At 37.3% G+C, this 27819-nt stretch overlaps 1 protein-coding gene across 2 annotated transcripts in view; it reads right to left on the reverse strand.

The window, feature by feature from the left end:
* The window catches only part of LRP2 (LDL receptor related protein 2), a 203622-nt gene that overhangs the window by 90733 nt on the left and 85070 nt on the right, over positions 1–27819 (reverse strand). Inside the window, exons 17-32 of one of the 2 annotated variants that reach the window (XM_058549200.1) lie at positions 23004–23196; positions 21128–21253; positions 20143–20273; positions 17461–17598; positions 16818–17099; positions 15357–15599; positions 14677–14724; positions 14088–14207; positions 13870–13986; positions 11873–12250; positions 10428–10676; positions 8924–9135; positions 7709–7893; positions 6456–6684; positions 5299–5476; positions 3114–3242 (exon numbers count right to left, since the gene is read on the reverse strand). In XM_058549200.1, the coding sequence (XP_058405183.1) occupies positions 3114–3242; positions 5299–5476; positions 6456–6684; positions 7709–7893; positions 8924–9135; positions 10428–10676; positions 11873–12250; positions 13870–13986; positions 14088–14207; positions 14677–14724; positions 15357–15599; positions 16818–17099; positions 17461–17598; positions 20143–20273; positions 21128–21253; positions 23004–23196 (2958 nt within the window). The remainder of the gene's footprint in view (positions 1–3113; positions 3243–5298; positions 5477–6455; positions 6685–7708; positions 7894–8923; positions 9136–10427; positions 10677–11872; positions 12251–13869; positions 13987–14087; positions 14208–14676; positions 14725–15356; positions 15600–16817; positions 17100–17460; positions 17599–20142; positions 20274–21127; positions 21254–23003; positions 23197–27819) is intronic. The other variant, XM_058549201.1, reaches the window with a different exon arrangement.

A 27819-nucleotide genomic window follows, 5' to 3' on the forward strand; every position in this document is an offset into this window, starting at 1 on the left:
ACCAAAGCACTGTTTGGAGCCTAAAAATCTTTGCATTTGTCATCCATCAAACATGAGCCTTCCTGATTCCTCCAAGGAGCTCTTCCCTCAAGCACTACTTGGCTCTACTCCTTCAGCCATTACTCCTTCCTGGGGATGTGTCTCAGGCCCTTTATCTGATCACTGCTGGTGTATCTGAGTTGTTATACCACCAACAAACATTTGTGGGCAACAGACCAGAAGGTGGGGTATCATTTAATGTGCACTAGCAAAAGGTGTGAAACCCAAGGTGAAGGATGATGCCAGAGAAGCAAGAGAAAGGAAGTGACCACTGAGGCAAGTGACATACAAGGGTGCATGAAAAGTGCTCTGTGGCAAAGAAAAGAGGAAAAGTGATTTTATGACACTATAGACCCACAAATGAGCAAGTGGGTGAAAAACACAGGACTAGAGAAGGAGTAAAAAAGGATATTGCAGGACTTGTCATTCACTCAGCATTAACTGAGCGCCACGTGTTTCACAGGCAATAAGCACACATCAACAAATCAGGTGGAGGCTTTATCCTCAAGGAGTATAGAGGTCAAGACAAAGTATATGGGCCCTTAGGATGCCCGACGATAATAGCCATGAAGGAATAGGCACAGAAGCACCCACAGTTTGATGGAAAGTTCAGGGGGAGGTGATAGTTAAGCTGTCCTAGGTCAGTATGTCTCAGTCTTTTGAAATGAAAGATCATTACTTCATTTTTATTTTTCATGTCATGATCCCACTAAGATTAGTGTTAGCTGAGCAGAAAAGTAAAGAGATGACAGTCAGGAATGGAAAATTTATGTTGTAATTAAAGGGCAACATTTAGGACTCCCAAACCTAGGTCCTCCTTAAGGTAGACCTTGGACAAACTGCTCAGCAGCGCAAACTTTCCAAGAGTATGGGCAAGGAGTGTTTTCTTCTTATTTTGCACATAATCACTGAAGACATTGCCTTGTGTCCCTCAGACTGAGTCAGAAAGCTATTTTGGATTTGAGGCTGTTTATTCTAGGGGGTGCTGGGAAGATGTTTTGTTTTGAGTTTAGTGTGTTTATTTATTTGTTTTTGGCATTGTGGGGAACATTTTCTAAAGAAAAAAACTATTTCATATAGAGAAAGCTCTCACTTTAAAATTTTATAATATAAAATTAGGAAAAATAGAAATATCCTATAATTCCCCTACTCAACTGTAACCACTTCTTCCAGACTTTTTTAATGCATGTTTTTACATGGCCAACATCAGACAGTATCAGCTTTTTCACTTACCTTTATCATATACGCCCTTCCAAAGATATTCCAGACACTTAGTAAACACTATTTTAAAGGTTATTGAACACGTAAATCAAGTAAAATGTTTTCATCTAAAAATCTTAACAAGTCTTCTAAGCTTCTTGTTAAAAAAAAATGTGTAACTTTTTTTAGTTAATATATACTGGCACTCAGTTACCCAACTGATGCTCAGAAACCAATTGGGAAATACTGTAAAAGTTCCACCTCAGGAAAGTCAGCCCATGGAAAAACCACTAGTGGAATTATTTGTGAAACAATAAAAAGTGCTTATCAGTCACCATCAGATAGTAATATTGATTACACCAATCCCCAATGCACAGTTGAACAATCTTTGTGTGGTGAAAGAAGGCTTTGTATCCTAAATGTCTATAGCCCAGTTTAATCGTCTACTGAAAGACTCTGAGGATACACTAAATTAAACAATGTCAACAAGGATTAGGTGCATAATAAATCTCAAGAAAAATGGTAAATGCCAATCCCTTTGCAAGCATTACCAATAATTAAAATCTTTCATCACGAAAGTATCATTGCAAAATATTACATACTGATAGAATTAAATTTTCAGTAAATCTACATCTACATAATCTGTAAACACTATAAATTTCCTGGATTCAGTATATATTTCCCATTTCAAAACTAAATTTCCCTCTAGATCAGGACTCTACTTTCTCTTAATTTAGGAATTTTTTATCATTAAACATTTAATTTTAACTTGTTGACAGCAATTTTTATCAGTATCAAAACATATTTACTCCTCTTCACTGAGAAATGAAAGAAACTTGAGTTTAGAATAACTCTTTAGATTTTTAAGCCAAGGCGAGTCATTTTTAAAGAGTTTATTATACATCAAGTACATACTCCAGAAGAAATCTCTTTTGTGGATTGACTACATCTTTTCCTTTCTTTCTTACTCCCTAAAGTACTTACTATAACTCTCTACATACTCTTCAATCAACCCAGTAAAATATCTAGGATGAAGATTAAATTGTTCAGATAATCACTTATAATATTTCATACAGAGAAAACTTTCATTTTTAAAGTATCAAAACAGTAAAGGTACTGAAATTGGAGTCAGAAGACCCAAGCTAGAACACTCATCATTGACTACTGGTTACGAGAATAAAAATGAGATAAGGAACCTGATAAATGAAGCCATATACTAAGGTCAAGAATTTTTACTCCTTATGTGCAAAATTTGAAACATCCCATTATCATAGTTTGTCTAACTATAACCAAGTAATGGAAAATGTGAGGTTAAAGATTGTTGAATCACATGCACACATAATATTAGCTCCATATACAGAAACCATATTATAACTAAAGAGCTCAGTTAAATCACCCCATAGAGCATGCACTCCACAGACACCTGCTGAATCAAAGGGAACACAGCACACACTCAGTCAGCAAGTGGTTTAGAGTTTACACTGCTTTTCACAAACTATGGCAAGCTCCACCTTCAGGGCACAGTTAAAGGGCATACTGTGGGCCGGCCCCGTAGCTTAGCGGTTAAGTGTGTGCGCTCCGCTACTGGTGGCCTGGGTTCGGATCCCGGGCGCGCACGGACGCACCGCTTCTCCGGCCATGCTGAGGCCACGTCCCACATACAGCAACTAGAAGGATGTGCAACTGTGACATACAACTATCTACTGGGGCTTTGGGGAAAAAAAAAGGAGGAGGGTTGGCAATAGATGTTAGCTCAGAGCCGGTCTTCCTCAGCAAAAAGAGGAGGATTAGCATGGATGTTAGCTCAGAGCTGATCTTCCTCACAAAAAAAATTAAAAAATAAAAAAAATTTTTAAAAAAAGGGCATACTGTACCTCTCACGCAAGTCACAGAATCCTGAGAGAGACTCCATCCTGAAGGACAAACACAGGAGTAAAACTGTGGCCTCTCTGAGGAAAGCAGACATAGATGGCTGCAGGCAGCAAAGGCACATGAATTTGTACCTGTAATAGAAAGACAAGAAAACATTCGTAAATCGACAACTTCCCGTGTTAAAGTGCACAGAATAAACACATAAACAAAAGGTGGTAAATATATATATATACACACACACACGCACACACACACATATACACACACACACAATGGAATATTATTCATGCATAAAAAAGAAGGAATTCCTGCCATTTGCAACACAGATGGACCTTGAGGGCACCATGCTAAGTGAAATAAGTCAGTCAGAGAAGGACAAATACAATATGATCTCACTTATATGTGGAAACTAAAAAAAAAAAATGAATTCATAGAGAGAATAGATTGGTGGCTGGCAGAGGCTGAAGGATGGGTAAAATGGGTAAAGGTAGTCAAAAGGTACAAACTTTCAATTACAAAATTAATAAGTCCTGGGGTTGGAATGTATAGCATAGTGACTTTAGTTAACGATACTGTATTGTTTGTATATTTGAAAGTTGCTAAGACAGTAGATCTTAAAAGTTCCCATCACACACACACAAATTTCTAACTGTCTGTGGTGATGGATGTTCACCAAACTTATTGTGGTAATCATTTCACAATATACACATATATCAAATCATTATGTTGTACACCTAAAACTAATACAATGTTATACGTCAATTACATCTCAATTTAAATAAACAAATAAATTTTGAACATGCATAGTCATGCTGTTATTGTCCTCCCAGAGGTCCCCAGTATTTGGAGACACAGTATGTTAAGTTACCTCTGTTGGTTTGGTTTTTTTCCTAAACTACTTTACCCTTCCCTAGCATCATGCTTTCAACATAAAATTCATAAAAGGCATAAGAGGGAGGAATGACTTGCCCAAGGTCACAGATTAATCCGGTCTACAACCGGATTATGAACAAACAGCCACTGAGTAATCTGGAGCTTAGTAATAGAAATATGATGCTAAATAATATGTGTCTCCTTGCCTGACCTAAAAGAGATCTTTCTACATTAAATGAAACCAAGGTGTGTGTTCCCTATGTGACCTTGATATTTACCCACTGGTGTCCAAGTTTTGGTTAGATAACAATCTTTTATTTTGCTATTGATGACAACTTTGTATGTCTCTGCTGCTTGAAAAAAAGGATTCTGTGTGTATCCCAAGTTGACAGGATGTTTTCTAGATCTTATATGTTCTTATTACTTATACCTTGTTAGATTCATTAATCCACTCATTCACTCAAAAAATGTTAAGCCTTCATTATGTACCAAACACCATTCTAAGCACTGAGAATATTGTATACATGGGGCAGATATTCTAACAAAAGGAGATAGAACTAAACTCATAAATTGTGTGATTTCAGAATGTGAGGGTAAATTATGAGAGGTGAAAGCTATTTTAGACAGAGTAGTCAAGGGCCACCAAGGAGCATTTGAGCAGAATCCAAAATGACATAAAGGAGCAACTCATGCAGACATGGAGGAGGGACGTCCCAGGCAAAGGGAAGAGCTAGTGCAAAAGTTCAGAGGTGAGAAGTAGCCTGGTGTGCTTCTGGACCATAATGAAGTCCAATGTGGAAAGGGTAAGTGGGAGAAGACACCAAGGAGACAGCAGGGGCAGATTCTGAGGTGTGATGAGAAACCACTACAGAGTTTTGAGGAGAGAAGACTAAGTGACTTATTTCCCCCTCCCCCAGAAAGAACACTACCAAGGCCAAATTTTTAAACCACCTAGCCACCCACACCATACACTCTAAGATGACCCAGGGTGGCCACAGCAGAGCACCGACAAAGGACTATCGGTCTATGGTATATTTGTCAGCTGAGGAAACTGAGACTCAGAGAAAGGTCACAGAGGCAGTAGCCAACTGCTGAATAAAATGACACAATTAAGGTCTGTTGTTGTTACATACAAGGTTTGAATTTTCCATGGTAAATAAAAGTAATGGAAACGTTAGCACTGGGATGGTTAGTAAAGAGGAAAGGAACATTTATTGCCCAAATAAATGGGGCTGCAACAGTGTGCATTTAGCCTTCCCAGAATAAGTGTTTTCCAAGCTATTCCCAAGCAGGATGACTCTCTGTATCACTTACTACTTGGTTGTTTCACAGGATGAACTGCAACAATCCCAAGGGGTCGGTGAACGTTGTACATTACGACTGACTGGTTCCCCCCATGCCACTTGTTGGCTTGAATAACCTGATGAGTAGTATAGTCAGTCCAGTACACGGAATCTTCAAAGAGAGTTAGGGCATAGGGATGCCGCACAATCTGTGAAGCAGAAGAGAACAATGAGACCTCGCCCAGAAACAAAAGCCAAGGTGAACAAAGCAGAAAAGGATATCTGCCCAAGGAGAAGTTTTCTTTAGCATTTAATTATTTAATAAAGACATAGGGAAGTCATTGTTTAAGAGACACACAAAAAATATACTGCTTGACCTATATCCCACTCTACCACTCAAAATACTTTCACATACACATGTCATTTAGTCTTCCTTTTTACTCAGGCAATTAAACTTGGGCATCCATTTTACAAATGAAAGCAAAACTGAAACACAGAAAGGAAGGTGACTTATCTGGACCACCTATCTTGTTACAGGTTCCTTATCCCCTACTCCCAAGCCCTAGCCCTCACCCCATTATCACCACTCCTTATCCAGGGCTACTTCCGCCATCTTGTTCTGCCACTCATTGACTCACGTAAATCTAATAGAGCTTAGATGCCCATTTCCTGAAGGTAGGCAAGCCCTCCCAGAGTCTCTTCAAGTCACAGAACTATAAGCAATTCTTAAATAGAAGTCAGTAACAGCTCTTTGGTAACAATATATATTTTCTGTATTTTCCCATTTAACTTGTGAAAATAAATTCAACAGAATTTCCTGAATAAAAATACAAAATATATAGCAGGCTACGATTTAACTGAGAAATATAAATATAAATAAATTGTTGATTTTTGCTTAACACACTTTTCAAGAATATAGAAGCAACAGATTAGCATGTACAGATCAACTAAATCACACAAGTTATTAATCCTTCCTGGACATAGTACAATCTGCTCAAGAACTAGAATAAAAATATTTACTTTTTGTTAGTAATAAAACATGGATTGTCCCTCACTCCTATTGATATCTCATGGATTAACCTTGTAATGTCTGTGACACAAAAATTAATTCCTTAGTTTTCTTGTTACTCTGCTTTTTACTAAGCCACTATTGTGGTTTTAGTTTAGTTTTCCTCACTACCAACTTACCAAATCACTGGCTATCACCTGCCTCCGATGGTGCCCATCATAATCACAAAAGTCTATATAATCAAGATAGGCATCCATGAAGTAGAGCAGTCTGTTGGGGTAGTCAATAGTTAAGCCATTGGGCCAGAAAATCTTGTCCTGGACAATGACAGTGCGCAGACTGCCATCCATGCTGGCTCGCTCAATGCGAGGGTGATGGCCCCAGTCAGACCAGAACATCAGGTGTTCACTGTAAAAAGAAACTAGTTAGCAAGTGGAGGGGACATATTTCAGTATGGAAAATAACTGTCATTTTAAGTAACAGGACATCATGTTTATGCTCTGCTTAAGATAAATCATCTCCAGTTCAGAATATATGCACAGAGCCCATTATTTCCTCTGTGTGTCACAAAATCAAACTATAATCATAATGCAATCATAAGCCATCTGGGTGTTTTTACAATGTTCATAAAACATGCAGTACATTATGACACTGAAATGTATTAATGCAAATTCATGTTTCTGTACAATCCACAAGAGTCAATCTAGAAAAATCCATCTGTCCTTGTTTGTCTACGCTTCATGTTTAAGATAAGACAGTCAATTTATTCATCATCAGAGATTCTTCAGAAATTTCACTGGTGTGTAATACTCTACAATATCTAAGAAGTCTGCATTACATTGAACATAATTTGCCTAACTCACCATCCTGTAGGCAAGAATCTAAGAGAATCTAAATAAATGCAAGGAAGGAAGCCATCAAAGCTTTCTAAGTACATGGGAGAATTTCTCTTTCTTCCCTTTAGGACCAGCAGGCAAAAATTTTCTTCCTTATATGATGTAAAAGGGAGCTTTAGTAAACAGCATGAAATTGAAGCAGGGAAATCTGACTTTGTTGTATAACCATGAGGTATAAAAGCTACAGCAAACTGGCCCATCTATGGAATATTACCGTATACATTCATTAGGAACTTAATTATGTAATTCTACAACAATCATTTCAATAGTTCATTGCCAAGCTAATAAATACATGTGGTCTTAAAACAAAATGAAAAATCAATTGCTCTTGTGTACTTTATGAAGAACACTATTCAGATAAAGGAAGGATAGCAACAACCTGTTGGATAAGGATATATCTATATTTTTATAGAGATATTTAAACAAAGGATCATTTCAAATTTTGTGATATGCATATCAGCATATCACATCACTGTTACTGTTATTTTTCCCTCATTATAACCATGTCAAGGCAACATCATTAAAAAAAGTCTTACTTAATTCTGGGATCTAATGCTAGTCCCCTTGGATTTGTCACGTTTTCACTAATCAGCACAGTCCTGTGGCTCCCATCCAGTTTACAGACTTCAATTGTTTCCAGAGCATAGTTTGTCCAGTAAAGATTGCGACCTACCCAATCTACCACAATACTTTCAGTCATGGTGACACCACTGTCAAGAACCTAAAGACAAAAGTGAATAAAGAGTGAATTCTAAAGGGAATAAATGAATGCAAATACGGAAATTATATGAAAATCTGGAATAAGGCATCTAACTTGTCCTATGATTGCTTGTGAAGATTAGAAAATTTTGTCTTCCCATGTAGCTAACCACCAAATCAACACTAGAGTTTTCTAGGAAAAATATACGTGATTTTGTAAAATTGAATACTCTAGGATAACTCTACTATTGGATTAGTGTGTAGTTTCATTTTGGTTTCAAAGCTCCTGCAATTATTAATTTTATTTATATTTTTTCCCCCAAAGCCCCAGTAGATAGTTGTATGTCATAGCTGCACATCCTTCTAGTTGCTGTATGTGGGACACGGCCTCAGCATGGCCGGAGAAGTGGTGCGTCGGTGCGCGCCTGGGATCCGAACCCGGGCCGCCAGCAGCAGAGCGCACGCACTTAACCACTAAGCCACGGGGCCAGCCCATAGTGGGCCAGCCCAAAGCTCCTGCAATTAAATAAAAGCTTTATCCATTTGTTAAGTTGGCAACTCTATGAAAATTTATAATGTTCACATGCCAAAAGTAATATCTTTATTGATTAAGCACCAACAATTACAAAATAAAATTCTAAGGGGCAGAGGAAACATAACCACCAAAGTCAAGAAACTGACTGTGGGAGATAGATTGAGAAATATAAATAAATTAAAGCAAAGAAAAGCTACTCCTTAACTCCCCGGCATTTTCTTCTGCTCTCATCCACCAGAAAAAAAAATTGCAAGAGGTACCTCAGAGACTTTGTGAAGTTTCTGCATCATGAAACCTGGAATTCAGAATCATGGATCTGCCTTCAGAGGCCACATTCTTATCTAAAACACTCATAGATTAGGAGTTATGGATGTCCAGGCCTCTTGGGTGCAATGTGGCCCAGAGGGGAATACGAGAGACACCCATGATGAGATAGGGCCTTCGTTCACTGGTGAAAAATAGTAAATAGGCCCAAGACAGGAGAAGTCAGGCCAGAGGTCAGTAGAAATGTACTTACTACTTTTCTGTCTGTTCCATTTTGAAATGCACTCCAGATTTTGCCCTGAGTTCCGTCAGACCAAAAGACACGACCACTGATTGAATCAAAATCAATAGCTACAATGTGAGAACCCTCCCGGACAAGTGAATAGATAGTGTGGAACTGGGAGGTGATGTTGTCAACAACAATTTGGTTTTGACTTGCCACAAGTAGCAGCAGACTCTCAGGTCCTGTCCAAGAAGAAAATGCAAAAATGTCAATGATTTGGAGAGAAAGCACAGTGAAAGAGTCTCTTAAATATTTGATGTCATATTTTCTGATAACAGAAGGAAGACGTAATTCCAAACTATAGTAATGGGAAAAACAAACAAAAATCCCCATAAGAATGATGTTAATCATTTCTTTCTTAACCATAATAGTTAGCTGATTTTCATGAGTATTTTCATGAGTATTTAAAATAAGCTCTTTCTAAAATACCTTTCTTCCTTGAATTATACTTCGGTGTTTGTCTAAATATTAATCTGGAGTGAACTATACTCGCATTTTTCCTCTTACTATAGTTACTTTTGTACTTTCGCCTATCTTCCTTCCTAGATTGTAGATGTCTTTATAGCAGAAATCATGTCTTAAACATTTTTCTTTTCCCCAAGGCATTCAGATATGGCAGAGACTTCTAATTGTCTCCCAGTATCTCCTTTCCTCTTCTTCCTTTTTAGTAATAAATCATGCCAAAAAAAAGAAAAGAAAAGAAAAATCATGCCAAGTTTTAGCTTGACACACAGCCACCCAGCTGAAGACATTTCTCTGCCTCTTTTTCAGTTTCAGGTACCCGTATGACTAAATTCTGACCAATACGATCTAAGTAGAAATGATGTATCAAATTCCAGGTCCCATTTAAAAGGAAGCTTGTTCTCCACTTCTTTCCCTTCTCTACTTTCTGAGAGAGGGCAAAGACTGGAGCAATACCATTGGATCCCTAGATGTAAGGACACAATGAGGACAACAGACCAGCTTTACCCCTGAACCATCTACCATCCAGACCCCTACTTGAGAAAGAAAGCAACTGTCTATTTTGCTTTAGCCTGCTTTATTTGGTCACTTTTAAAGCAGCTAAATCAATATCCTCATACACAGTATAATCACTTTCACATAGCAGAAACTTAATTAATATTGAATTGAATTCATTAAACATTATACAATGATGCTTAAACATAATACAGAAATAATTTTTAAATAATATAAAAACTATTTTGATATCATCTTAAATAACTTAAAAAATCATCTTCTGCCTGTATGTTTTCACATCTATTTTCCAAAATACACTAAGATCTTTACATGTATTAACTCATGTAATCCTCACAAGAAACTGAGGTTTGAGGAGCTTACATAACCTATCCAGGATTTGAGTCCATTTGACTCTTAATCAACATTATCAAATGACTACATGCGACATTTGATCTTAAGCTCTGGGGTGTTTTGTTAAACTGGCTGGAATTAATTCACTTTCAAGTTCAGTCATTACCTGTAACTTTGCAGGTCCTCCCATCAGTGTCTAACATGTATTCTTTATCACACCAGCACCGGAAAGAACCTCTCATATTGTAACAGTGCTGGCTACAATAGCCTGGAATATTACATTCATCTATGTCTTCACAGGTCTTAGAATCATTGGCAAGCAGGTATCCCAATGGACATAGGCATTGAGCCCCAAAGGGCCCTTGAATACACTGGTGAGTACAACCAGCATTGGAATCTGAGCAGCTCTCCTGGTCTAGAATAAAGGAAGAGAATCACAAAGGGGAAAAGTCAGGAATCTTTGCTTTTTTGGTTCACTCTGTTGTAATATTTATCATACAGTCTCGGGCCACCTTCAACATAATACCGGGTAAGAGCTAAGAGCAGCATCCACTTGGATGAGCTCTACAGGCTGGTCAGCGTCTGCTGATTTGCCTGAGGATTTACTAGCCTTCACATCCACTGGACTTAGACCACTTTTTTCGCTACAATCCTCTATTATAACTCTATTTAGTGCAATGAGAGAAACTTGGGGAAATATTGTTGACACCAAGAAACACAATTGTCCTTGATAAAGCACGCAAAGAGACCTAAATTACTTCCCACTTGCTTCCTGTCATTCTTCTACCTATACAGAAATGAAAGATAAGACTTTGACATTTAAGAGCAAGGGCTGGAAGGTCTATGAAAGTAAATAAATGGAAGGGGAAAGGCAATTGGAACATGAGAGGGCACAGATCCACTAACATGCTATTATTCCTCACTTTCAGGGCCAAAACGGCAATGCCAGCTCATGTGCCTGAGGATGCAAATGCCGTCTATTTCTATGTTTACTCTAACTTATTTATAAGACTCATGATACGAAACATGCACTAGAAGGGGAAGGAAGTCAAAATGATTAGGACATTTTCAGCACAAACACAACACATATAAAATCATAAGAATCTAAAATACTTTGCAATCATACCTGGCTGGGGTTCATCTGAGAGCGAGCATTGATTAAAAAGGAAAGAAAGAAAGGACAGTAATTAGGATTACATGCCAATCACAGGATTTTAATCACAGCAAACACAAATCCCCGGACTTCATTTGTTTGGTGGCAAGTTCTGATTGAAATTAGAAAATATTAAAGTCAGAAAAACTTATGAGCACATTACAAACAGAACCAAATTTAATTTGACAATCTAACAGCCTCATTTAGTCTTACTTTTCTAAATAAAGATATAAAAAGAAGTAAAAACACAGAACCAAGTGCAAAGGATTTAATGAGAAATATTATCCAGTGATGATTTATTTGAATTCCATGATGATTATCCCTACACAGATTTTAACTCAGAGAGGAACTGAAATCCCTTCCTCAAAAGCTACATGGTGACTGTGACAATGGTGATGCACAGTAGGCCACTGCTCAGAATGAATTTATGGCCACTAAACTGTGGTCAGGAAACTTACTGCAAAGTGGGGACTCATCTGTCCCATTGGGGCAGTCAGAAATGCCATTACACACTGCACTCAGATTCACACAGATGCTATGTCCAGGGCACTGCCATTGCCAAACAGGACAGTGAAAGGCCTGAGTAGGACAGTCCTTCTCATCACTCATATCCCGGCAGTCATTGTCCCCATCACAGAGCCACTCTTTGTGGATGCAGTTTCCGTTGTCACAGAGGAAATGAGATGGAGAACAGGTCCTGGGGGAACAGCCCTGGTGCTCATCAGATCCTGAGATGCAGTCTCGGTGCCCGTCACACTCCCAGATCCCTGGGATGCAGGTACCATCTGCTTGGCACTGAAATTCATCTGGGTGGCACATACCAGAAGGCCTGGTTGCTAAGAGAAAAGCATGGGGGAAATGGGCTTGTGAATGCAATTCATAATCCCTTTTATATAATTCCTAGATTCACAGGAAATGATTTTGGATCAATGGTAGGTTTATAATAATGACTATGACAAATTTAATATTAAAATATAAAATGATATAGGGTCTTCTCCAACATTGCGGTAGAGATTTTAATATTTGTCTGATTAGTGGATATGACGACAAAAAAGAGGATGCACAACTCTTGAGTAGAATATAAGTCCCTGAGTCAAAATAAAATTCTGTTTCCTGCATTTCTAACGTTCATATAATTACAGATTAAATAATAAAATTTATCCGTCTCTTTATCAAAGAATCACCAGAGCATTTCAACAGAGCTTATATAGCTATGGTTACTTTGAATTCATGTGTTAATATCATATATTTGGATGTTATAATTTTCCCTCAGATGAACTATACCCAATGAAACCAGCACAAATTAAGTAAACAAAAGTGAAAGTAAATCCTTAAATCTTTGCAAACTTTCCACTATTTATCCAGCAATACTTGAGAAATAGACAAGAATGCTTCCCTATTTCACAGGGGTAAACCCAAACTCTCTCCCAGAAACCTTGTAAGGTAACAGCAAGTCAGTGGCAACTGGCGGTTTAACTTCAGATCGTCACAGAAGAATTCCATGTTTTCAATGCGAAACAGGAAAATCAGTGAGCAAGAATTTCTGAGTGCTGTACACATCTATAAAGTATGTAAGCATTTTATTTAACTTTTCTTTTTATCCATAGATTTAAACACTTTTCTGATTGGGGAGGAAAATTTATAGAAACCTACTTTTTATGGTTCAAATACCATTATTCAAACAAACAACCACCTCACTGACAATTTTTTACAAGTCTAAAATCTATTTAACACAAAAAGTGGGCAATAACAAATTGTATCCATTATAGATCTCCAGCCTGTGGAGATTATAGGTTCATCACATATAAACATCATTTATATTCCCATGAAGTCCTTCTTGAATCCTCTGATCCTATGAACCTCCATAGAATTTTATCTGTATCATTTATAAGGTCCTTGTAACTGTCTACCTTGCTTTAATTGTCTCTTACTTTCTATAATTTGTCTCACCAGACTCTAATGACAAAAAACCATGTATAACATCTTAGCAGATTTTCAATAAATAATAGCTAAAAAAATGAATTCATTAGAGTCAATATCAAATACCACTCCATACCATATCTATACCGTGATTTGACCTCCCTATTGAGATTTAAAAGAAACCATTAAAGTATCTTTATTATGGTGGGCCACAAAAATTTGAAACCCACTAATTTGGAATGTCCTAGGAAAAATTAATAGTGAGAACAAAAATATCTAAGAAATATTTAACCTACCTAAAAGACTATTTGAGAGTGCCCATTGATACCATCACTTGTTTCACATATTATAAATCATTATTTAGTAATGCCTGGTCAACTTTACTGCATGCTCAATACTGCATTCTTTTGACAATATTTTGTAATTCAGGTTGTCTTCCCTCCAGTTTGAGTTAGAGAAAATTTGTGGCAATACCAATCCTAGTGAAAATGAAATGATCCCTTTACCTGAAACACGCTGGGTTTATGGTACTTACGACAGTTTATCTCATCAGAGCTGTCAATGCAGTCAAAAACACCGTCACAACGATATAGATTGCTAATACACCGATCCTCACTGGCACATTTGAATTGAGAAGCAGTACAATTAATTACTAAGAATGAAAGAGAAAAACATTAGAAATTAGCTCAAGGAGAAAATGACTAAACATTGAGATTTTTACAAACATGAATAAAAATAAAGCAATCCACTTACCACAACCATGCTCATCAGATCCATCAACACAGTCCTTGTCACCATCACAGACAAAAGATAGGTCAATACATCGATGCTCAGGGCAACGAAACTGACTAGGTAGGCATGTCTCTGTAAATGCTAGCATCATCCGAAAACAAAACCAAATAACAAGTTTATTTCTTGTTCAATGTGTATCAGAGCCAAACTGAAAAAAGCTAAGGAGATAATAAGTTATCTCAGTGGTACATGTGTTCAGAATTCCTTCAAATCAGCCACACTGCCAAAGTCAGCCCAGCAAGAGCACTCAAAGCTAGGAAAGTTTTTGGAAACAGGAATAAAAAGATTATACGGCAGAGTCAGAAACTGTGATTACACATTGAAAAATAGAACACACTTAGAAAGTGAGCATCATGAGCTTGGACTGGACTACACCTCATAAATGCTATTAAGCCCATGACTCTACACCAAAGCTAAGCAATGGAGCCCATTGCTGCTAGGCAGCATGGTCAGCATGACCCACATGCCCAGTAGCAGCAGTGTATAGACAGATCATAACTGGATTTAATCCAAAGTCTAAGCAGAACAGTTCTAAAAACCAGGGGCCTACCTTGCTCAAGAGATATAGCCTTAGAGTCAGATGTGATGGCTGCCCCATCTACAACATGAAGTTGTATTAAATATAGACTCATAGAATGAGAAAGCTTGAAGGGATCTTAAAGCTCATCTATTCCAGAAGGAAAATGACTTGCCTACTCATGCAACCAAGACTAGAACTTAGTCCAGGGAACTTTGCTCCACCTTAAACTATTATTGCAGACGTGGAAACAAACAACATAGAGGAAACCAGAACTGGCAAGATGAAAAGCAGGTGGGTAAGATTAATGGAAATTTAAATGTTCTGTGCCTCTTTGTTCCATTGCTTTTTGCCTGTATAATATGAAAAGAAAAACCAATAGCCAAATGTCTGCATGTGATTACATGATTTGGAAAAAAAAAATTTGTTTTAAATATCTGAATAGTTAGTTGAGGAATCTTTTTTTTCATTTTCTATCTGGATGTTAGACATCAGAGACAATCTTTGTTTTGCTTCCATAGAACTCAATATTTAGGAGGACTCTAAGTTCCCCTGTCTTTGCTCTTACAGCCTATTGATATGGGGATTGACAGATGGAATAGAAGTGGCTAAGATATAATGAAAATTGTGTGAGCCCTAGTGTGCAAGCCCAACTGATTGTTCAAATCTATTTACTAAGCTGACTAATTAAGAGAAATCAGTTCAAAACTTACTGCAATCCTTTTCATCAGATCCATCCTCACAATCATTATCTGTGTCGCAGAGCCAGCTCCTTGAGATACACTGGTTATTATCACAGGTGAAATAGGATGCAGGGCAGGAAGAGGGTGCTTGGGTGGGGCAGTTCTGCTCATCACTGCCATCCACACAATCAGAGTGTCTGTCACAGCGCCAGTGTGCAGGGATGCACTCTCCTCCATGGCCACAGGTGAACGCTGAAGGTGAACAGGTATTATCTACAAGAGAAACAAATGGATCATGAAGACATTTGTTCTTACAGCCTTTTAATTGAGTTCTTACCTTGTAAAGGCCCAATTCTTCTCCTTTTTCAGTGGGAGCATTATATAAAATAGGGAGAAATGTGCGAGTTATTTCATCATCATCATCACCATCATTGTTGGCTGACATTCATTTAGCAATTATCATATACCAGGCACTATTCTAAGTGCTTTATGTACTTTTTTCGCTCTTAACCCTCCCAGGAATACTGTTATGTACATAAAGTTATCTGCATTTTACAGATGAGGAGATTGAGGTTTTAGAAGTTGAGGAATCTGCCCAAGATTCAAGCTCTCATTAGTGTGATGGTAAGGCCCACCCTTACTCCTAAGCTGTACTTCCCCCAAGCACAATTTCAAACTCAGTCTACAGAAACCTTGAAAATCTGTCATTTGAAAAACGCAAATAGATAAAACATTCAGGTAAAAATCTGCACTTTTAGAAACAGGAAGATAATACTCAAAAGAAAGAAAATTTTAGAAATTTCCAAAAAAATGTAGAAGTCGGCATTTTATTTTCAAATCTGACACTCATCTTTCTCTTCACAAAGACGGGTTATTATTAATATTAATCTCAATTTAATAGAGATTTCTGAGATTTCAACTGTCTTCTATCTTTATGTATTTTTTATTTTTTATATATTAATATATATATATTTTAATATATAAAATACATAAAATATCTTTATGTATTTTAATATTTAATTATTTATGAATATTTTTTTCTTCTGCAGTAGCATTGACTAAGCTCCAAACTTTATGGCCTGGATTACCATCAAAAGAGGAATGTAAAGGTTAAAACCACCATTTAACCCTTCATTCATTTTATACCAAAGGAGGAAAAATGGAATATAGCCCATGAGATTTTCAAAAGCTATTACTACAACAATCTATTCTGTGATACTCTTCTCTCAGATACTAAAGATTATCTACAGTTTATTTTGATTTGACTTTTTGAGGAGCTTGCCAAGATGTAATGACTGCATTGGTCCAAACAGCCAATGTCAGAAAGAAATTTTTATTTAAGATAGTCCAAATCAATGCTAGAAATCATCTGAAATTTTAAAAGATATTTTTTCCCATAGAGATAACCCAAGTTTTTTTTTTTTTTTTAAAAGCCCACCTCTCTCTGTTCTAGTCATCCCAGGAAGTATCTCCAGTGTGTAAGCTACTTACTAAATGTGCCACATTGATCCTCATCACTGTTATCATGACAGTCATCAATTCCATCACAGCGGTAGTGACTAGGCACACATCTGCCATTGTTACAGGTAAAAGAAAAAGAGCCACATCGCTCTGTGGGAGGTTCATGGGATGGGTCTTCCACACATGTCACATGATTAGAAGTCAGGCTCATTCCATAGGGGCAACCACACACCCGCTGGAAATTTGGCACTGGGAAGCAGAAGTGGCTGCAGTCGCCATTCGGATGGGTGGGTCGATTACAGTAGTTAGAACCTGAAAAGGCAATGCCCTGAGATGGTGAGTTATGCACATTTACATTAGGTTGATCACAGGTTTGGTGTATGAAGGAAAACAACATTTTTCAGACGCAATACTAAAATGTAGCTTCCTCTTGGAAATCAACATGCCAAATATAACTTTCAATTTAAATATGGAGAAGTGCTAAAATGTGTTTTTCCCAACAACACTTTCAGAGTTAGCAGAGTTGAACAAAAATTTTAAGTCTTAAACTACCTGGGTGACAGGAATATAAAATTATCAGGAGCTATATTAAGTAATAAGTACTTTAAGGAGAAAAGGAGCCACCAAATTAAATAAATACATCCATATAAAAGAACTTGGGAATCGCACTCACCAATCTGGGTGTTAGCATCATACGATTTCACGTGCATTATATTACTGATGCCCCTTCGGATAACTGTCCTGTCTCTACCATCCGTTTTCCTGACTCGAATAATAGCACCCAATCTCCAGTCAGTAAAAAATACATAATCTATGAAGAAACACAAGTGATTAGTATTTTCATCACAGCTCACTTTTAAATCACTTGGGAAAATGCAATTGATTTGTAATGCTTCTTGCAAATGTGAGAAGCTTCTTCCATAAATATCTGTAATATGTTTCTGTGATCATTTTCCATGACTTATTACTTTCTAGAAATGACTCTTTAGAAGCCTATATATTTAATAATATTTGGGTTCAGGTTCAGGCAAGCATGTATGGAGTACTGTGATGGCATTTAATAGCAATTAGGTTTAGACTTACCTGGGTAAAAATAGAAATAAAAAAAATCTCAGGATTCATCTATAGAGCATTAAATGGTGCCTCATAAGACTGACTTCTTATCCCAGCTAAAGCACTAACCTCCTGAGTGCTCTTAGGCAAATACTTAGCTGTGTGGGGGCTCATTTTTCTAGCAAAATTAGGGAAATAGACTAAATCATTTTTAAGCTCTCTTCTAGGTCAAACATTCCATATCCCACATCTTAACTAGAACATTAAAAAAATTTTTTACACTCAACTTTAATAAGAAGCTGTTGAGAAGGAAAGGTACAGATCTAGTCCAAAAAGGGACTTTCAGCATATGTTTGAGAATCAGTGAAATTATCCACAGAAGTGTGCCTACACCTATAACGACAGCAATGTTCCATGAAGCTCAAAATAGTAAGATAGAGGCAATGTAAGATTCTAAATGCTGAAAATTTAATCATGTTCACTTTATACTAGCTACTGAAGCAGAAAGAAAACATATACAGAGCTTTCAAAAGAAAGAATTGAATCAAAGTAGATTATCTCTTTAACATTAGCTTAACTAACTAAAAATTCCAACTAACCAGAAAATGCCTTAGATATCACAAATTTTATCATTAGACTAGTTTTCCTTATCTATCATCTAATCAATGACCAATCGGTCATTGGACTCACTAAATCTTCTCTAGACTGACTGGCAATCTCAGTCTCACAACTCATGAAGATATCTTACTATACTTAAATAGATAAGGAGTTCAATAACCCTTTTAGTCCTGTGTGGTACGTAGACAGCCAAGCAGATTTAGCCTTTCATTAAAAAGATACATAATTTCCATGTTGCTGTGCAATAAAAGAACTTTCCATAAGAAATCCACAATGATGGGCAATGTTGAAAGAAACTAATTATTATTATTATTATTTTGGGAATGTTGTTTTGTTTTCATGGATATGCACTCAAATGTTTTTCATACTGATGAAATCAAAAGATACTGAAACTGCATTTTTATTCAATCCCAAAACATTCCAGCAAAGAGCAGAGAAAATTTAACATTCTTATAATGTTCCAATGTGACAGCAAATAGTATGTATCTGACATCATTAGTGAAAAGGGAGTGAATGAAGGGGGGGGCGGGTTGTGAGCATAATTGACTCATCAAAAACCTCACAAGAGCATTTTTAAAATATTTTTAAATACCAGGCACTCCTCCACAGATAAACAGACAGCAGGATGAAATATGCAATATATTTACTAGCTATTCATTCCATGCTATATGCATGTGAGCAAGTCTTTGATTTATAGTTTTTTAAAGCACTGTGCTAATTATTCAGAGTATGAGGTTTCAACCAGGGACACAACTATCATATGCATAGGGCCTTTGGTGGATCACAAAATGGCACTCCTCTAACTGGAATAATTATGGTTTGTCAAGGAGAACTGGGGCCTGGCACTTTTGTGCCGTGCACAAGATATACAATCATTCACAGAAACCCTGTTTTCATGAGTAAACAAACTACCTGTTGCATGGTGCCAAACTACATTCTTAATCCCAGTAACTCAACTAACAACAGCATGCCTACACTCAAGAGGGGAGTTGGGAGAAGGAAAACTGATACATTGGTGTGATCATTATTGCTGTAGTTTCCCAGAATTCTATGCTCCCAGCAATCTTCACTAGTAATATGAAATTTTTTGGAAAGATTGATGAAAAAACAACTATGTCTTGCAAATATTCATAAGCCATAGTCTAACATTTCTATATAACAAAGATGATGTCAGTTACCCAACATTGTGACTAGTAAGCTTCAGAGACATTTGGTGAGTATATGGTTGATGAATATGTATAATAGTTTTTCCACAAAATTCTAATCAGGTTCTTGCAAACATCAGAGAACAAAATGCTACAATATTTACTACAAATAAGTCTTGCTGTTTTATTCTTGAAAATGATGAAGGCAGTAATTTACCATTTCTTCCTGTGATATTTATATAACAGAGTACTTGGGATTTTAAATTGTAGAATACGTGTAATCTACAAAGTGCTATACCCTTATAAGTTGTCAATATTATTATTTTAAAATGTCTAAAAAAAAAATATTTCACTCTAAAAGTGAAATATTCAGTCAACAAACCAAATGCTCTGTCTATACACAATAGCACCGTTTTAATTTTTTGTATTCTAAAGTGACTAGCTTTTCCAGAAATATGAGACTGTCAAATGAGGATGAATGTACTGTTACAACTTGCAAAGTATAAAACAACACACACTGTTATTGCTTCAAAACATACCTTCAAAGACAGTAAGTCCAAATGGATGTGTCATCTGCTGTATATGGTCCAGGACTCTCCTATCTGTACCATCAAAGGTGCTGTGCTCAATTTTATCAAAAAAGGCATCTACCCAGTACAATCGTAAAGCACTAAAATAATAAAATACTTAGTTATCTGTTATTCAGAAACTAGCAAAGTACAGTTTATACTGAGGGCATTCAAAAACAGTATGTTCAATGATACCTTCATTAAACAAAGTTTTTAAAACCCAAATTATACTCATTAAAAATTTAAAAGTTTTATGACCTCCAGAAAGATACAGCTGCTTTCATGAAGTGATTTTCAATTAATTGTCTTAGAAAACTTGAAATGTTGTTATCTTCGAGTTAGGAATTTTACTTTTCTCCTTGTTAAATCAACAAGTTAAGAAAAATATTGGTAGTGATCTAGATTAAAAGGTTAAATACATTTCTTCCTTACATCTGTAAGCTTATCTATCCCCTTACCTTTTCCTATATTCCTAGATAGATCATCAATTTCTTGAGAACTATATCTTACACTTCAAAAATTCTCCCAGAGTGCATACAGGCAAATATACATTTGTTGGTTAATGGACACCAAAGATTTTCTATTCTCAAGATGCCCCCTGTAAAAATTACACATGACCTGTACTTCCTCTATCCCTATCCTACTTCTAATGGAATTTGGATCTTGCCTCCTCCATCTTGACCTTTCACAAGGTCCTACCATTCTGCTTCCTCTAGCAATTTCCTCAGAATATTCATGAATGCATTAGTTTTCATCCCAGCAGAAGCTAGCCAACTATGTTTGTGTTCTTTGTGTTCTTATATCATTCTACATCCTTCTCCCCCTGCCAATCAATGACGTAAAAATATCTGAGGGCAAGTAATACCAGTTTCCTCATTCCGTCATATTTCCACATATTGCCTCATGTGTTCCACAGTAAGTGGGAACTCAATAATTCAGGATGACTTCTACTTACCCCCAATCAATGGCCAACCCATTGGGCCATCCAAGAGTAGTGTTTACTATAGGTACAAGGTTAGATCCATCACTCCACGCTCTCAGAATTTTAGCGGGACGGTACCAATCAGTAAAGAATATATACCTAGGAAAAGAGGTAATAAATCAAAGACGTTAATACTGGGACAAACTACGTGAATTAGAGAGATTTAGCACAAACACATATTCTCCAGAGACTTGCTGCAACTAATTTCATTTTCTGTATATGATTTTTGGCTTATATAGAAAAAAAAATCTGCTTTTTAAGGAGATTTAGCATACAACTGATCTAATTTTTAATTAAAAGTTCAGTTATCAACATATAACCAAAGTAATAAATACAAATGGCATTAAAATGGGCATCTAGACCAGAGAACCACTGTGCTGAACTTAGGACCTAAAACTAATGTCACCAAGTTGATTCTTTAAAAAGACACAATTCTGGTTACATTTTAAATACTCCATGTTGTTCAAATGAAAAAATAAACTATGAGCAAGAAAACAGATTTTAATCTCTCCCTTTCTCTCTGGATTAATCATACAGGATCCACTAGATTGCTCTTTATTCATCTTCCACAAGGAATTGATAAATTTGCAAAAAAGCATTACATCCTTGATGAAGAATGCATCCAAATCAACGTAACTCTTAAACAGTATCTTACCCGAGGCATCCTTTTTATTCTGAGGAGTGACAAAATGATAAGTGTAGGGAAAAAATAAAACTTTTCTCTTTCATATGAGCCTTAGGAACTAAAATTAGTCTTTTCCAAATGGTAACTTTCTGAAATGTGACTTTATATTACTTTAAATGAAGGAGTCATTAAGAAAGGAATTTAAAGACTTTTTAAAACCAAATCCCAAAGATTTAGTTTAAGATAAATTCATTACAAAATCAACTGTTTTAACTCTCTATACAGTAATAAAATTTCTTATCAATAATATCAGTTTAAAAATCTTTCTTATATTATTTCACAAGGAGAAAAATAAAATATAACATAAACACTCTAGAGGCAGCATACAAAGTTGTTAGATACACAGGCGTTGCAGTCAGACAGGCCTGGAATTTGAATACTAACTGTTGCTTAATAGCTGTGGATCCTTGGACAAGTTACTTTATCTTTCTGAGCCTCAGATTCATTATCTCTAAAACAGATATTATTTATATCTCGCTCACAAACTAGATTTTGGATTAGACGAGATTATATCTGTAAAGTGCTTGCTATGTGCCCGCAGTGCATTAGGCTTTAGAGAATCACCAGTCACCTTTTTTTTTTTTATTATTCCATTCAAATACAAATACCAAGCTCAGACTTGTTCTAAACAAACATATTAGCTATTATTATTTAAACATATTTAAATAAGGAAGGAAAGAACCTAAAAGGAACAGTGTAAACTGTTCTGTCTTTTCTTGTTCGACACTACTAATTATGGAACAGTTAAACAGAAAACTTTGTCTATTGTCTGAAAGACTTTTTATTCTGAAAACTACTGAACAAGTTTTGCTAAGCTTTATACCAATGCCTTAAAGGAAGGAAAGAATTTGAGTCTTTCCTGATAATTCTGCTGCATATTCGTTCCTTCACTACCAAATCTGTATCACATTGTTTGGTCCTCTCCGACTGTGAAAAAACCACACCCAGTGAAGACTGGGAAAGCTGAAACTAAGGAGAAAATTTTTTGAAGGAAATAAAGTGATTACTTAAGCTTACACTAAAGGGATAAATATTTAAGGTGATTTTAATTTGTATAGTTCAATCCTATATTTGCTAAACTTGCCAAATCCCTGTGGCATCGCTTTTCAATAACTTTGAAAGACATATAGTTTCAAGCTCTTAGGAAAACATGAACACACTCACCCAGCAATAGGATGAACTACAATTGATCGTGGGTTATTTAAATTCTTGATTATTTCACGCCTCGATTTATCAGCTAGCTTCATGACACTGATACTCCTGTAAGAAGCCTCTGTCCAATAGAGATTCTTTGAAATCCAGTCAAAAGTCAAACTTTCAACACTTTCCACCATGTAAGCTGTGACAATTTCTCTTCCTGTAAATTAAAACATGGACATGGTTTAAATTAAGCTTATTTAATAAGACATACATTTTTCTACTACTACATATTTAAATTTTGTGTCAGGGTCGGCCAGGTGGCGTAGAGGTTAAGTACGTGCGCTCCACTTCGGTGGCCCGGGGTTCACAGGTTAAGATCCCAGGCGCGCACGGACGCACCACTTGTCAAGCCATGCCGTGATGGCGTCCCATATAAAGAAGAGGAAGATGGACATGGACGTTAGCCCAGGGCCGATCTTCCTCAGCAAAAAGAGGAGAATTGGCATCAGATGTTAGCTCGGGACTACACTTCCTCACAAAAAAAAAAAAAGAGAGCGAGAAAAAGAAAAACTTCATTATGAGACATTCTCACGCAACAGAGCGTTTTAAAAAATTAAATAAATTTTGTGCCAGAGTTAGAGCATATTTCAGTAATATATGTGGAATTCTTTAAAAAATAAAACAACTGTGAACTGCTGAGCAACAATGTGAGATAAACCTAGAATCTATCCATTCCCAAAAGTTTGGATCTCAAAGAATAGATATAATTCTGATAAATAGAACCAGGAGTGGTATGGCCTGGATTTACTCCCATGTTCACCCTTCCAGAAAAAATTTCTCATTGCAGAACATCTGAAGAAAAGATACCTGAGTTCACATACTCACAAACACCACCCACAGACAGCTCTGATAAGCTGACACCGCCAGGTACGACTAGGGGGTATCTCTGAGGTATTACAGCCCAACCCTCTCATCAACAGTCTTTCATAGCCACAAAGTTGCCAAGTTTAGAAAAGACCAGCAAAGATACTAGAAAGAAAATCAGAACTGGGTACAGGAGAATAAAGACTACTTTCCTCTTTATGAAACTTTTATGCCTTTCCTTCTCTTTTTTTTTTCACTAAAGAAAATCTGAATCAGAGTATACAATCAGACCTCTTTCTTTTGAAGTAAGAAAAACAATCCTAGTGCTTTTTCCAGTCATTTGTTCAGCAAATTGTAAAAATAAAGTCTTCTATGTGCTACATACCACACTATATATTTAGGAAACATAATATTGCTAATAGTATTAATAATAATAGCTTATATTGAGCACTTACTATAAGCCAGAAACTGGCCCAAGTACTTTACATGGATTCATCCATCCTCTCAACAAGTAGGTATTATTATTATCCCTTTTTTCCAACGAGGAAACTGAGTCATAGAGAAGTGAAGCAGTGTGGACACTGCCTTCGAGGTATTTATAATAAAGTGGGAAGGAGAAGAGCAGGTAATTAGGTCAGGAAGCAAAAATAAAAGAGTAATGGGTGCTGTAATGGAGGTCTGCACAGGATGGTATGAGAACACAGATTCTGAATGGAGCATATGGTAAGGAGGCATGGAGAGGTTTTTCAAAGGAAGCAGTAAATTGGGAGCTATAGGAGAGTGAGAAGGAGAGACATTAAGAATTCCACATGTTCCAGAGCATGGCTGGAGGTTAATGAGTTAGTGATAGAGGCTAAAAGAGAGGGAGAAGTTCAGGTGACCACCAGATTTCTGGAGGAGATTTGGTGGAGAGGGGGAAGAAGTGAGTGGTCGTGCTCTTCCCCTAAGGGAAGAGGTCTGTGAGAAACAGCATAAAGGTATCCATTTAGACCTATTGGTTTTGAGGTGGTTGTGGGATATCCAGGTGAGTTATCCAAAGAGCAGTTTGCACTATGGGCCTGAACCTCAGAGAGAGAACTTGGATGGAGATTTTTATCATCACCTTCAAGAAGCCTTCCCTGACCTTTCTCTCATTCCCCACGTTAGGAGGAAAAACATTCAGGAAATGCCCTACCTTAAGTCTCCCCACACTGATTTATAATTGCTACATAGATGATAACCAAAGACACGGAAGGTGCAAAACTGTGCAGAATAAGAAAAGAGGACCAATGTTGAACACTAGAGATCACAGTTAATGTATAGGACAGGCAAAGAAGGAAAGACCTCTAAGGAACACTAGAAAGAAAGGTCAAGAAATAGAAGTAAATCCAGAGGACAGTGTTGTCATGGAAGAAAGCTTTTAAGGAAGATGATCAAAGTGCCAAAGATAAGGACTAAAAGTTTATAACAAAGAGATTGGAGGTGACCGGGATGAGAAGTGCTTCAAGTGACGTAGTGGGCACGATTGCGTTGAGGTGAGGAATAAGTGAGAATGTGGAAGAGGGGACAGGAAAGTGTTGACGCATCTTTGAAGATGCTTGCCCATGAAATTAAGGAGAGAGGGCTGTAACTAGAGAAGAACCTAGAGTGGAGGGTGGGTTGAAAGTTTTTTAGGATGGGAGAGATTTGAGCGTATCTGATGGGGAAAAGTCAGGAGAAACAGAGAAGCTGGAGAAGAGAAGGGATGGAGCAAGTTCCCTGAGGGCTTCGTTCAGCCCATCTTGATTTTAATTTGATTTCTGACAACTCATTTTCTGCACATGTACTGATTGATAATCTTCTCCTTCGAAAAACAGAGCAATGTAATATCTCCCTCACCAAAGTGTAGAGTTTAACCATTGACTATAAGAATATTTTAAAAGGCAACTTGCTCAGCATGTGGACTTGCAGTCGATTTTTTAAAAAACATGATGAGAGGGGCCGGCCCCATGGCTTAGCGGTTAGGTGTGCACGCTCCGCTGCTGGTGGCTGGGGTTCGGATCCCGGGCGCGCACCCAACGCACCGCTTCTCCGGCCATGCTGAGGCCGCGTCCCACATACAGCAACTAGAAGGATGTGCAGCTATGACATACAACTATCTACTGGGGCTTTGGGGGAAAAATAAAAATAAAAAAATAAAAATAAAGAAAGAAAAAAATAAAAAAATAAAAATAAATAAAGAAAAAAAATAAAAAAATAAAATAAAAAAAAATAAAAAACATGATGAGAATTCCATCGCCAAAGCAGAAGGAAGCTGACCTGTGGAGGCGCCCAGAGGAGACTTAGCCTGCATGTGGCTTAAAAACCCGGTACTGCCTTTTGTGAGAGCTAAGATTGATTGGAGGTCTCCAAGCTCAGCAGACCTAATGCTAGTCCTCAGAAAAGATGCATTCTGGTTCAAAGTAGCAGATTGACCACATGTGTTTAACTCTTCTTCCTTCCAAACTCTATTAAAATGACAGTAAAAGAATAGCAGATGAGAGATTTCCACAAAGTTTGGAAGAGAAAGGGATTGGAGAAGTGGTAACTTGCTGGGGTTGGCAGGGGAGAAAGCTACAAACTAAGTGCCAGCAGAAGGGAAACCCACACCCTCACATGCAGAAGCCTCAGCATACTTGCATTCAAAGGCACCAGGCTCTGCAAAAGCCAGGGGCAAGGAACTAAGGGATTTAGTTAAAAGTTGGTATCAGCAGGCCCCGTGGCTTGGCGGTTGAGTGCGCGCACTCCGCTGCCGGCGGCCCGGTTCGGATCCCGGGCGCGCACCCACGCACCACTTCTCCAGCCATGCTGAGGCCATGTCCCACATACAGCAACCAGAAGGATGTGCAGCTATGACATATAACTATCTATACTGGGGCTTTGGGGGGAAAATAAATAAATAAATAAAATTATTTTTTAAAAAGTTGGCATCAGCAGAGATTAGACCCCCCCAGGTCCCTCCCAGACCCTGAGCATCTCTGCCACTCCCCTCCATCTACCTTCTCTAACAAACCAGAGATTTTCTTTTCTAGAGGAACTGAAGCAGAGAAGCTGTGGGTTCATAGTACAATGCACAACACAGGGCTGGAACAGACACAGAACTGAGTACAGCGGGATTATGTGAATACTGAACTGAAGGATTCTCCCTGTCCTCTGTACTGCTTCCAGACACAGACAATCAACTATTCCTCTCTTACTCCCCACCCCAAGAAGCAGAATGGAAGCATCTACTAAGGAGAAATTGACTATCTCCAGAAAAGATTTACTAATAATGACGTTGGGAGCTCCCCAATGAAAAGGCTGCCTCATCACCTGAAGTTCACCAACTGATGAGACCCATCCATATCTACAGACTTTCTGGCCAGCTTTCTATAGCTTTGCCCTTAATATCAAACAAGGGCCACAGAAATTTGAAGAAATCTTCCTCCATGAAAAAGAAAGTTGAAAACAAACCAAAAGGAAAAAGAAACCCAAAGAAAATGGAAACAGAGGAAGATTAATTTTTTAATGTAATTTATATCTTCATAGAAATAAGAAGATATTGAATTTATGAAGCAAGAACAGGTTTTATGAAAAAAGAAATAATCAAAGAACCAGAATGAGCTCTTCAAAACTGAATATCGTACAAATGAAATAAAAAATTCAATAGAAACACTGAGGGCCGGCCCTGTGGCTTGGCGGTTGGGTGCACGCGCTCCGCTGCTGGCGGCCTGGGTTCGGATCCCGGGTGCACACTGGCGCACCGCTTCTCCGGCCGTGCTGGGGCCGCGTCCCACATGCAGCAACTGGAGGGATGTGCAGCTATGACATACAACTATCTACTGGGGCTTTGGGGGAAAATAAATAAATAAATAAAATCTTTAAAAAAAAAAAAAAGAAACACTGAAAACTAAAATACCAAAAAATCTCACAGAAAGTAGAACAAAATGATAGAAATGAAAACCAGGCAAGAAAAGATAAGAAAAACATAGGTGATTAA

This window comes from Diceros bicornis, chromosome 10, assembly GCF_020826845.1.
Source record: "Diceros bicornis minor isolate mBicDic1 chromosome 10, mDicBic1.mat.cur, whole genome shotgun sequence".
Lineage (NCBI taxonomy): Eukaryota > Metazoa > Chordata > Mammalia > Perissodactyla > Rhinocerotidae > Diceros > Diceros bicornis.